General features: G+C 38.8%; 1 protein-coding gene across 1 annotated transcript in view; it reads left to right on the forward strand.

The window, feature by feature from the left end:
• The window catches only part of LOC124711253 (eukaryotic translation initiation factor 3 subunit C), a 78,306-nt gene that overhangs the window by 13,861 nt on the left and 50,509 nt on the right, over positions 1–13,936 (forward strand). Inside the window, exons 6-9 of the mRNA XM_047241223.1 lie at positions 4,878–4,975; positions 5,066–5,193; positions 5,298–5,442; positions 8,692–8,954. Of these exons, the coding sequence (XP_047097179.1) occupies positions 4,878–4,975; positions 5,066–5,193; positions 5,298–5,442; positions 8,692–8,954 (634 nt within the window). The remainder of the gene's footprint in view (positions 1–4,877; positions 4,976–5,065; positions 5,194–5,297; positions 5,443–8,691; positions 8,955–13,936) is intronic.

A 13,936-nucleotide genomic window follows, 5' to 3' on the forward strand; every position in this document is an offset into this window, starting at 1 on the left:
TGATGCTTCATAAATCTACAGCACCAATCCACTCCAAAGTCTGTTAAGTTCAGTAGTAGTGCTAGTTTATGAGCATGTATTTGAATCATTTTTGTATAAATTCCAGTGCCATTTTGATGGTGTCCGTGAATCAATTTCAATTCATAATTTTCTTGTTTTGGCCACTTTGCATTCAGTCCTCTATTTGCACGTTTAGTCTTCATTTTCTTCAGGTCTTCTTTACTAGCCTGCCAGTCACAGTGTCTTTTCTGTTGGTGGAGGGCCAAAATGCCGCTTAGCTGCTCTGTTCGCATGTTCATCTGCATATGCTGTTACTTTCAATTTAGAGCCTGCATCAGATGAAAACCTTTTATTTTTTCCATTATGAAACTAGCTACAAGCAAAAATGTTGTGCTGTTACCAATAACACAACTCGTTTTCAAAATAAAGTTCACTATCACCATAGACTGCAATGACACATTATACGAGGGCCGTTCAGAAAGTAACCTCTGGTTGATTTAAAAAAATACACCAAGTTAAATAAAAATATTTTAATATATACATCTTACAACTACATCTTTGCACTATTTTTCTACATAGTCTCCATAGCGATTGAGGCACTTATCGTATCTCTTCACAAGCTTTGAAATTCCTTCTGCATAAAAATCACCCGCTTGTGCCTGGAGCCAGCCTGTGACCGCATTTTTGAGCTCTTCGTCGTCATCAAACCACTGTGACCCGAGCCATTTCTTCAAATGCATGAAGAGGTGATAATCACTTGGCGCCAGGTCTGGGCTGTAAGGTGGATGGTTGATAACGTCCCACTTGAAGGACTCAAGAAGGGCCGTTGTTCTGCGAGCAGAGTGAGGACGGGCGTTATCGTGCAAAAAAACGATACCGGAAGTCAGCATACCACGGCGTTTGTTCTGTATAGCCCGTCGTAACTTTTTTATTGTTTCACAGTACACGTCTTGATTAATGGTCGTACCACGTTCCATGAATTCAACCAACAACACCCCTTTGGCATCCCAAAACACCGTTGCCATCAGTTTTCTGGCAGAAAAATCTTGCGAGGCTTTTCTTGGTTTGGTAGGCGAATTTGAATGTGCCCACATCTTTGATTGTTCTTTTGTCTCAGGGTTCACGTACTTAATCCAGGTTTCGTCACCGGTCACGATTCTGTTTAACAATGGTTCTCCTTCGTCCTCATAACGTGACAGAAAGTCTAATGCAGAGGCCATTCTTTGAGTTTTGTGGTGGTCGGTAAGAATTTTGGGCACCCATCGTGCACAGAACTTACGGTAACCCAATCTTGCTGTCACTATCTCGTACAAGAGAGTCTTAGAAATCTGTGGAAAACCAGTAGACAACTCCGACATTGAGAAACGTCGATTTTCACGAACTTTTGCATCAACTGTCTGAACGAGTTCGTCAGTCACCAATGATGGTCTACCACTCCTCTCTTCATCATGAACGTTTTCTCGTCCACTTTTAAATAAACGTACCCATTCACGGACAACTTCTTCACTCATAACTCTTGGTCCGTACACGGCACAAAGCTCACGATGAATAGCTGCTGCAGAATATCCTTTGGCTGTAAAAAACCTTATGACAGTACCCACTTCACATTTGGCGGGGTTTTCTATTGCAGCACACATTTCAAACTGCCACAAAAACTAAACTAGCGCAGGTACGACGTTCACTCGACCACGGCTTGATGCCGACTGACCTGTTGAGTGCTTGAACGCACAGATGGCGTTGCTACTCCCCCCACAACCCGCACTGTGACCAATCGGAGGTTACTTTCTGAACCGCCCTCGTAGATGAGACAGTGTTTTGGGTTTGTGATGGTGGAGCAGGATGGAGACAGTGTTAGCAAGCTTGTGAATCCCTACAACTAATGTTCATCACATCAGTGCCCTGCTGCTGCCAATTGAATCCAATTTTGCCAGATAGAGATAGGTTTCCCGCGGCATCGAATAAATGGCCATTTTTAAGACTGGCAGGAATTTTAAATCAATTAAAATAGGGTGCAATTGTAAATTGAAAGTAATAAATGCTGCACATCCCTAAAACCCCAATGTTGTTGTGGTCTTCAGTCCAGGGACTCTTTTGATGCAGCTCTCCATGCTACCCTATCCTGTGCAAGCTTCTTCATCTCGAAGTACCTACTGCAACTTACATCCTTCTGAATCTGCTTAATGCATTCATCTCTTGGTCTCCCTCTACCATTTTTACCCTCAGCACTGCTATCCAATACTAAATTGGTGATTCATTGATGCCTCAGAACATGTCCTACCAACCAATCCCCTTCTTCAAGTCAAGTTGTGCCATAAATTCCTCTTCTCCCCAATTCTATTCAGAACCTCCTCATTAGTTACGTGGTCTATCCATCTGATCTCCAGCATTCTTCTGTAGCACCACATTTTGAAAGCTTTTATCCTTTTCTTCTCTAAACTATTTATCGTCCATGCTTCACTTCTAAACATTGCTACAATCCATACAAATACTTACAGAAAAGACTTCCTGACACTTAAATCTGTACTCGGTGTCATTCTCTTCTTCAGAAACGCTTTCCTTGCCATTGCAAGCCTACATTTTATATCCTCTCTACTTCGACCATCATCAGTTATTTTGCTCCCCAAATAGCAAAACTCATCTACTACTTGAAGTGTCTCATTTCCTAATATAATGCCCTTAGCATCTCCTGATTTAATTAGACTACATTCCATTATGCTCGTTTTGGTTTTGTTGATGTTCATTTTATATCCTCCTTTCCAGACACTTTCCATTCTGTTCAACAGGTCTTCCAGATCCTTTGCTGTTTCAGACAGAATTACAATGTCATTGGCAATCCTCAAAGTTTTAATTTATTCTCTGTGTATTTTAATTCCTACTCCAAGTTTTTCTTTTGTTTCTTTTACTGTTTGCTTAATATACATACCGAAGAACTTCGGGGATAGGCTACAACCATGTCTCACTCCCTTCCCAACCACTGCTTCCCTTTCATGCCCCTCGACTCTTATAAGTGCCGTCTGGTTTCTATAAAAATTGTAAATAGCCTTTTGCTCCCTGCCACCTTCAGAATTGGAAAGAGAGTAATATTCATCTGGTATTCCAGTCTCTGCCTTTCTCTACAGCTCCCTAAAAAGCTCTCTATAAAGAACAGTTATCAACTGACAGCATCAGAGACATCACCAAACCCAGGTCAAGAAGGTTTACATACCTCTGCCTAATTAACATGTACACTAACATACCTATAACAGACGCAAATTGAATAATAAAAAATAATGTATTAGGTCATAAGAAGTTAAGTAATATAGAAATGTACATGTGAATGGATTTGCTCGAGATTATATTATCCCACAGTTAGTTACTGTTAATAACAAAATCTGCATCAGAATGATTGTTGAGCAATGGGCAGTAGCTGGCCTCTATGCTGATGGAATGTAACAGGCTCTAGCTGTAGGAGACTGTGGACGTGTGTGTGTGTGTGTGTGTGTGTGTGTGTGTGTGTGTGTGGTGTTTACTATTGACAAAGGCCTTGTTGGCTGAAAGCTAACTTTCCCACAGTCTTTTTCTTGTGCCTTTCTATGACTCAGCATCTTGGCTATACGGTGAGTAGCAACTATGGTTTCATTAAATAATGTGTTATCACTGCTATGTTGTTGGTAACACCTTGATGCTGTACAGTGGGACAACCGCTGAAGTAGAGAGCTTAGAGAAGAAACAATAATGTTCTAGGTGTGGTGGACAAAATCAAGCCCTGAAATAAGTTCCATTCTGGCCGGCATTCCTTAATGTCGTACTTAATGGGAACTAATACATTAAAGATGAGTTCATATAAATATTTTATTCGCGGGCTTGCTGCTAATGCAAACGTGGCGGGACCTATGGGAGCGGCCCGCGAACAAACAATACGAACAAATGGGAATGGAAGGACAAGCACAACGACAGACAACCGAGCAAGACACCAAGATCAACAACAAAGTATTAAGCGACAGGGCCACAAGAGACAACCTCACAAAACTGAAGTGACGCACAATTGTAAAAGGGAAGTAATCACACTCAACGTAAACACAATGTCTGTAAGCGAGATGTCAACTGAATCAACGCGAATACCAGACTATCTCGCTGAGTGAGATGCAGCTGCCTAAATACACAACAGGGTATGTCTCTATTGGCTGCTGGGACCACGTGCTCCACAGTCGCGCCCTCACGTTAGACTCGGGCCCAGGAGCGCCCGCAGCCATGGCTTACGGTGTGACTGCTGCAGTGACTTCTAGTGATCATTGAGTTCCATGCCGTCTAGCACGGATTCGAAACCCACGGCGCTTGGTACCAACCAAAGCATCCATGTGCAACTTTCCAAATTGCAAGTGTTGACCGGAACATTAACTCAGGCCTTTGATTTGTTTACACCCTGTTAAGCACTTGGAAGTTGTTGCTGTGCAAAGTTTGTAGAGTGCTGTGAAGTCAGCAAAGTAGAAATTATATTTTTCAAAGTACCTTGTGCATCAGGATTAAACCAATGGATTCTACTAACTGTAACTCCTAATTGAATGAAAATATTTCTTATACATCATTACTTTCAGTGCTTGCTTGTTTTGTTTTTTTCGTCTTGCCCTAGCTGCAGGACAAACCCCACAGTGCTACAAACTATCAGTAAAATAGTATACCATCTGATGATGAATTGCTAGGCAACTTTAATCCAGGTATAATAAAAATTGAACTATCACAAAAGGCAATTGGTTACAGTTGTTTCTGAAAATCTTTGTTTTAAATTGCAATTTTTGTAATTTCATCTAGGGTTTTAGAGCATAGTGGTGGTGGTGTTGGTGGTAGTAATGACGATGTTGTGTCCAACAAATTATCTCTATTTTTTCTGCTATCTTTAGAAGATGAAGGAGATTCTGAAGAAGATGAGAAGCCCTCGGCTACATTTAAGAAAGCTGGGTCAGAAGGAAGCACTTTTGATTCTAGCAAGTTCTTGAAGGTTAGTTTTATTTGATTACTCTATTTATACATAGTATTATATCTCTAATGAACAGATTTACTTATAAGAATATTTTTTTTTATTTTACAGAAATCTGGCGATGAAGATGAAGGAAGTGATAGTTCCACTGACTGGGGTTCAAGTACCGAATCTGAATCGGAAAGTAGCGATGATGATGATAAGTATAACGTGAATCTCCGAGAACGCTTCTTGAAAAAGTATGTATGAAAGAAAAATGGGAATAAGGAGATATCTGATATTCTAATAAGTGTTTGTATTTGGGTCATTGCCTACTGCACTTTATTATCCTATTTCTTATTAGAACTACAGACAAGGAGGAAGAGGAAAAAAAGGAACGCAAAGACAAAAAGGAACGAAAGGAGAAAGAGAGAACACGAAGGAAGGAAGAAGAAGAAGATGCCGAAGGAGAATGGGAAACTGTTAGAGGGGGTGTTGCAATTCCTTCAGTAAGTTGTATTTGCTTTAAAATAGCATGCACATTTCATTAATGAAAGTAATATAAATGTCAGAATGAACTAAGCACTGTCTATAAGTAAGTTTTGGGTATTGTCATATTCGTTTGTGGTATACAGAGTATCTTTCCTAGGAATCGTCAGGTGCATTTTCTCTGGTGTCTCGGCAGATATTCGTAATTTGGTTTTTGCTGTGTGTAGCTGGAGTCGAATCTCTCATGCGACACCCACTGTTGATATAAAGTGTCAGTTTGTTTCCCGATGAACATACAAAATTATTATTATTTTTGAAAGTATACATGTCCATTCAATAGAATGGTCTCAAATTAGTCTAGTTTGGTATTTGTTTTATCTATATAAATTGACAGAGGCAGTAAAACGCAAAGACTAACAAGTACTCTTGCAACAACTCAAATGCTGCCCTGGCCCGTGCTGTCTGCTACCACCATGCAGCAGCACTCAGTCTTTGTTAGAGTTCTGATTCTTCTTCATGTCTTACTTTCACTGTTGATAAATACTGATAAAACAAATATCACTCTAGGCTAATTTGGGACCATTCCGTAGAATGGGCACATAAAATTCCGCTTTAAAAATTACTTTGTTTGTAACAAGACCCAAAACAATGCTTTCCTTCGATACTGTGCATCACATGATGGCCAGTGTTCGTTTGTGCTGACTCCAGGTACATATTGTATACATTTGCCAAAACAAGAAAGAAAGTGCACCTGACAAGTTTTAGAAGGGATATCCTTTGTAATGAACTAAGGATTTTTGTCTATGAATCTAAGATATGTCATTATACTCTTCATAGACAAATTAATGTTTAATATTACTTTCTTTGATAGTTCCTGCAAGTTGAAACTATGTTGCAAACTAGTATTATAACCTGGAGCATTGCCTTTTGTGGGCAGGACTATTACTGAGTGAGTTATCGAGGTACTACCCACACCCTGTCTCCACTGCTTCAATGCTGCCAGTACCTTTCTCCTACCTTCCAAACTTCAGTGACTTGCTTGTGTGTATTTTGGCAGAATAATGTTTTTTATGGAAAATGTTTACCAGTTGTGATACGTTACGTTGATTTATTCCCACCTCGTAGTTGAAAGCATCTGATGTGGACAAATTGAGTGAAGTTGCATATTGCTCCCAAGGTCTACTACTGTAGTAATTGTGGAGATATTGTTTCTTCAATTGTTTGACAAGAAAATAAATAGCATAAACATCTTCAGCTAGTTCAGTAAAACAGTTTTCACTTTAGGGATATCTAGCTGAATGTACTTGCTCTTGCAGGGAACATAAAATATTTAAATTTTACTATCTTAGGTACTGATATAAGATCATCTTATTTGTTGTAGGGTTAGTTAGAAAATAATTTAGCCCTGCAGTGAAGTTACTCTGCCGCAGTTATTGTTCAAAAAGGCACATTTTTAATATTGAAGAGTGAACAGAGAAAAATTGTGGAAACATTTTACTCTCAGGTATTGGTAAAGGGAACTCCTAGGTTCCATTACTTTTGAGTGATGCCACTAATCATCTTTAAGTTATCTTTGCACCCAATGCTTATAACTTGCTTTTTGTTATATAATGTAAATGTTTACTTTCTTCTTGCTACCCCTTACCTCAGAAAGATTGCCTGAGAGTCATTACTTGGAGTTTCGTGTGTATTTTGCCATCTTATTAATATTATACAGATGTTTTTCAGAAACAGAAATTTACTTCCTTTTCTGAAAGTGGTAAAACATGTAATAAATGTTACTACCCTGTTCTGAATATTGATTAACAATATTGGTCTTCATACATCATTACCTCCTTTTGGGTAACTGCACTTCTGTATGCAAGTTACAGTTCAGTTTAGTATTTAGAATTTGGGGATTGCTCTTCTTAACATTTATTTGGGACAGCACAGTTAAATTGAAGACAGGTTGAGTAATCTCTAGAACTAATTGTATTGTGGAAGTACAAATTTTCAAATTCCAGAATGAAGTTTTTTCACACCTCAGTTCTTTGGCAGTATCATTAGTTCCCTTGCCTGTCAGTCACACTGGCATTATTAAATGCGGTCTTGACTGTATTTTCAAGGAAAAGCTTCATTGCTCTAGTGAAGCAAACACAGACTACAATAAATGAGAATAACAATCTTCAGACTGAAATTAGCAGTGACCATCAAGTATTACCACACTAGGAAAAATGAAGTGTTGGGTTCACAGTAAATGTACTTGATATCTGGTCATATCATTGTCTCCTGTTCGCAGCTGTGCCAGTAAATTTGATATGCCATAGAAGCAGATCATATCTGCTACAGGATCAGGCATATGGTTGGCCCAAGCATTTGTTACTCACAAGGTAAATGTTAAAAGATGATAAAAAGCCACAAATGAAATATGTATATTATTGATTTTTTACTGGTATTTGGATGACACTTTTTCATTGTAGTTGCCCAGGAAGGTTGCACAGGTATTAAGCCAATGGACTCCTATCTGAGAGGAGTGAAATTTGAGTCTCTGTCATGCCATCCGATTCAGGTTTTGTGTGTTTGCTAACTGATTACGGAAAATGCCACGATAATCCCTTCGAAAAGGACATACCTATTTTCTTCCCAACCTTTGTCCATTTGAAACTTGGGCTGTTGAACCCTGCTTTTCCCTAAAAATTACAGTTTATATTTTTCTGCCTTCATAAACATATATGAGAGGATATTGATGATGGATAGATATGAGATTTTGGTTATCTACAACAGACATAAATGTTAAAACGTTTTGGAAGATTAAAACCATGTATTGGACTGAGACAGAAACCCTTAACCTTTACCTTTTGTGAACAATTGTTCTATAAACTAAGCTATCTGGGCAACATTCATGACCAGCTGTCACAGCTTTACTTCTGCTGGTACCACTCTCCTACTTCACAAACTTAATAGAAGTTGTCCTGCATACCTGGCAGAATTAAAGATGTGAGAGCTAGTCATGAGTCATGCATGGGTTGCTCAGTCAGTGAGCAATTGACTGTGGGTGTTTCCAGGTTCACATCCCAATTTTGATTACCAGGAAACTTGAAACCAATGCACATGGCTGTGCAGAGTGAAAAGTCATTCTGAGGACATAGATGTCCTCTGCTATGGAGTTTGTTTCAAACAGTCTTTCGCTGTTTGTTTCTGAATTATGTTTATAGATTATCATCAAAATTCACTTTGCTTTAGTCATTGTAGTATAAATTGTATTTGACACACATTGTCTTTTCTTACAGGAGAAGCCAAAAATGTTTGCAAAAGATGCTGAAATTGATACAAATTTGGTCCTTAAAAAGTTGAATGAGATAATAGCAGCAAGAGGCAAAAAACGTACAGATCGACGAGAACAGATAGAACTTCTGCATGAACTGCATAGCATAGCTCAAGTACACAACTTGGGACATGCTGTATATGTCAAAATAGAACTTGCTATTGTATCTGCAATCTTTGATTATAATCCGAAGGTTTCAGATGCAATGAAGCCAGAATATTGGGCAAAGTAAGTATGCAAATATAGATTTGTGCCAGACATGGGCTTTATTTGTCAGTGATAACGTTCGGGTTGGTTACCAACACCTTGGAGGAGGGATAATGAGAGTAACTTAACATAGTTATAGAACAAAAATAAATTATCTGGCAGGAACATTGAATTTCTGATGCAGATTGTGTTAAGTTAATCATCAGCACTCCACTGTACCTTAGGTTTTCAGATCTAGAATCTTCTTTCAGAACTGCGTATTACCAAGTACAGTACGATTATGCTTCACCTCTAATGGTCTTGTTGTGAACGAGACATCTATCTCTAGCCTTCCATATTGTATCAAACAGCAGAAAGTCCAGGATAGAATAACAACAGTATTATGAAAAGATAGACTGCTATACACTATATAGAGGAGACATCAAGTCACAGACAGGCACAACAAAAAACTTTTGGGCCAAAAGGCCTTCTTCCACAGGGGAAAACACACATTCACACAAGCACAACTCACACATATGTCCACTGTCTCTGGCCGCTGTGGGCGGACTACGGGCTACATCTGTGCCTGATGACAGAAGAAATCTGATGGGGCCAAGGAGGCAGCAATGGGCAGGGACGGGGGCAGGGGAGAGATTGCAAGGTAGGGGCAGTGGAAGATGTAGCACTTGTTGTGGGAGCTACAGGGACATGGTAGTGTGAGGGTAGGCCTGCTAGATGCACGTGGCTTCTAACTATTATGTAGTGTCCATAATTAAGGATTCACCAAAAAATACTCAAGTAGACATATTACAATTTGATGTTTCAAAATATTGAAAAAGGTACTATATACATTTGCTAATCATTTGCTACTAAAATGTTTTATAGATGGTAATTGTTTCCTTCATGAGTATGCGGTAAACCTACCTACGAATAATTTTGTCCTCATGGTGTACTAAATGCACATTTACACAGAGTTCGTAACATGATTTGCAGCTAGTATTAGACCATCAATGTTCGCAACGTGTTGTTAGTACCTTGGCAACACAAAACCAGTGTTCCCCAGCTGTGTCAGTATATAGGTTGGAGGAACAATTTTCTTGACCTGCTATTGTCAGATGCCACTATGCAATGGTAGTGTTTGTTTTTTCTCTGTCTGTAGTGTTACATGTTGTCTTTACATGTGTTAGTTTACTAAATGGAGTGGACTAGAAGCAGAATGTAGGAAGTTGTCACACACTGTGAGGCAGAGGAGCATCTCTGCAATGTTTGAAGTCAGTTAAGAAGCATTATACAGAAACGTGACTCCCTACAAAAAATGCTGTGTTGCTTTGCACCAGCAGCAGTGACACAAATAAAATAAATTCCCTCATTTTTCAATTCATTGACAACAGTGACAACAGGATTCATTATCAGTCTCTGGAAAAATGTGTCATCAGCACATTACTTGGGCTACCACCACACGGAAGGGCGATGACAACAAAAAAGTGTACGATGGTTTCTGTGAGACAGAAATGAAGCAGCAGACAGTAGTAAACATGGATGGGGTGGCAGGATCATCAACAGTAGATTCCCCCTTCACATTCATTGGAAGTGTGATTGACATTGAGGTTGAAGTAGTTTCCTCGATTGAAGATGATAATTTTGATTAATTTTAATATGGAAACAAAAATAAATATATGATCAATTAAATCCATCTTCTTTATTTAGAATCAGAAAATGTCTGAAGTAAAGTGTTTAAAGCCCTAAATCAGGCCTCTGATTTTTTAAATTTTCTGGGTGCCAGTGGGGAGGGCGGAGGGGGAGGGGGCGACTTGGTTGGACACCCCTCCATATTTGCCATCTAGTTACTGACAACCTCTTCTCAAGGTTTGCAGCTATGGGTGCAGTCAGGATGTTCATGGAAAGGGAGGAGAGGGGGAAGATAAGCAGAGAAGGGGAGCAAAAACCCTAGTAAGTTTGTTTAGTGGAATAGAAGTCTGTGTAGTGCTGGAGCGGCAGCAAGGAAGGGGTTAAGAAGGTGGAGGAAAGGGACTAACGTTGGTTGAGGCCAGGAGTCTTACGGGTACTGCAGGGCGAGTTCCCACCTGCGCGGTTATGAGAAGCTGGTGTTGGTAGGTAGGATCCAGATGAAGCAGGCTGAGAAGCAGTCGTTGATATAAAGCACAGTGTGTTGGGCAGCGTGTTCAGCTACTGGAGGGTCCAACTGTCTCTTGGCCTAAGTTTGTCGGTGGCCATTCATGTGGACAGACAGCATATTAATTGGTGAGGAAACTGGATAATTTTGTATTTTATCCAGGAAATTGGATAATTCTGTATTTCATCCATCTCAGTTGCATTGATATAAAATATTTGCTGCAGTGCTTACTAGTTTCAGGCTGCCAACCCATTCTCACACAGCACACTTTGTTATTAGCTAGAACTATGTGTACAGTATGGTGCTGAAATGCATGAGTCGCTCCTGTGCAGAATGATATACTGTGTGCAAGTACCCATGTGGATTTAGCCTATGTGTCTGTTGCACCAGACTGAGAACCAAATTCAAGTGCAACAGACACAGAAACTAATGTCATGAGGGTACTTGTTGCTCACACAGGTACAACCGGATCATGTGGGAAAAACCCAAGGATTTTTTCATCTGGGAGAAAACTGGGAAAAACCAGGTTGTTTTTTTAGAATTCCAGGAATTTTTTATTGTCTTAGTTCTCATTTAAATTTTTCTAATTTTGACTGATAAGAACTGATACTCTAACAAAGAATTTTACTTTAGCCCACTACTGCAGAGTAGTACTGCAGTATTAAAACATTAGCGAGAGTGAAACACCAAACTGAAACTTAAATTGAAAAGAAAATGCGCCATTCACAGCAAAACAGTACACACACAAGCATCTGCTGACAGGAAAATGTGTCAGAGGCCTTAGGAAGAAAACTATGCAATACTTCATAACAATGAACTGCTTTTGATGAGTGTGACATCATAATGTTTACATCAGTTGCTAGTAGGCTTACGTGTATGCACGGAGCTGACGTCACATATGAGATTAACATATGTTACTAGTTTCAGTTTTCTGACTTAATCTCCATGTTATTGGCAATCAAATGTTAATTGTCATGCAGAACAATGTAGTTATTTTTGTCAGTTTTCTAAAGAAGTTTGGCTTTTATTAATTTTTTTCACAGAGGCAACCAATTTATTTGAAACACAATGTATCTTTTTTTTAACCATTGGCTAGTTTCAACTGTTCGCTGAATTTCAAGTGCATGTTTTCGTCTTCTGGCACATTTGTCATAATGCCATAATAAAGAACCAAACATGAGATAATACAGTACTGGTACCTCAAGAAAATTGGCATCCAGAAAACCACACTGAAAAGCTTAATACTAGGCAGAGGCCTACTTCAGTTTGAATCTGGACATACGAATGTGCACTTTAAGCCGAATTACGCATTTTAATAGGGTTTCCAAAATCCTGGTTCTATTGAAGTATTCTGATGCTCTGTTTCTTTTTTGACGTAAGGTAAGATCTCTTAATGCTATACACATACGAACGTACGTCAGTGTTCAGTTGAAGATGATGAAGAAGGCAAATTTGGTCAGTAATATTGAATAAAATATTTTGTGTCAAAGATGTTGACAACTTAAGCAGAATTTTACAAATCTGCCTTCTGTGAAACACAGTGTTTTTCTGTTGTTTGTGTCATAAATTTACAGAACACCATTCTTCGGTAAATTAGAGATTGGCAGGACATTGTGTTTTATCATTGTAACTCCACAAGAGGTTTTATATTTACACCTGGAATAGAATATAAACTGCCAGTTATATAGTTTCTTGGCTTCATAGGTAATCTTGTTAATTTTTAATACCATTTGAAAAAGTCTTGGAAAACTTATTGTCCATAGTTCCGGTGTATTCAAACAAGTTTTTTTTCGTTTTTGCAAACAATTAATATTCCTTTGTAGTAGCTTTTTGCAGTGCTGTATGATGTGAACCTAATTGGAAATGCTACATAACAGCATTGTGGAGGAAAAATATGCTACAGTCACAACATAGCAAAATATTAGGGATAGCAAAATATTAGGGTACTTTGAGTTGCAGAGTGTAGTTTTGAAATGAATATTATGCCAAGGGCAGCTTTCTTATTTTGCATTTCTTATCTGGATAGCATAGGACGAAACAGTTGCCCTAAATACAATAATGCTTTATATCCTTTCCGAACAACATACTACAGTGTTGCACATGGTCAAGGAATGGCCCACTATTCTTGAAATTCCAAACAGATACGTATGAACAGAGCAAACACCAAGCCTGTGTTTTCTATGTTACCGTAGGTGTGCATGCCCAGTAATGCCTGTTTTCTGGCACGCTCTTACAGTTGTTTAAATGAACCTGTTTGTGACAGGTTGCGGGAAGATATTGTGAATAATGGTCTGAGAACTATTACTTTCAGAGTAAATTTCCTTTCACACAAGATGCATTATGTTGCGTGCGAATGTGTGATGAATTTCTTAAATTGCAGAGTGTTTGCCTCAAATTCAGAACTCAATACGTTGAGGACCAGCCAGTTAGATAAAATTCGGTTGCAGATACCAGCCATTTATGTCATTATTTAAAAATTTTCATTTGTGTTTGATATATTTGAAAGGGTAATGTGCAAAAGAGACCAATATAATATATGAAAGTTTAGCTTTGCTTGGAGCTATACTGGATATATACATATTACTTTGAAGCCTTAACTTTTCATTTTTGTGTGTTGGCGCTGCTTAACAGTGATGTTGCTATTGTCTGACTACATTGCGTGTCTATGCTCTAAATGTCTGCTGTCATTGGCTTGTGAGATCATGTGACCTGGGATATGATTGGCTGACAGAAGTGTATCGCAATCTCGATTTAAGAGTTTTGGAAACTAATGTGCTGTATTTGGTGGAATTCATATTTATACTGTTGTAATAAGAAAATACGAAGTGTACATGTTGCTATGCATTAAAGATCTCTCCAGAACACTTTTGTTTTCATATCCTATAGTGCC

This window comes from Schistocerca piceifrons, chromosome 8, assembly GCF_021461385.2.
Source record: "Schistocerca piceifrons isolate TAMUIC-IGC-003096 chromosome 8, iqSchPice1.1, whole genome shotgun sequence".
Classification (NCBI taxonomy): domain Eukaryota; kingdom Metazoa; phylum Arthropoda; class Insecta; order Orthoptera; family Acrididae; genus Schistocerca; species Schistocerca piceifrons.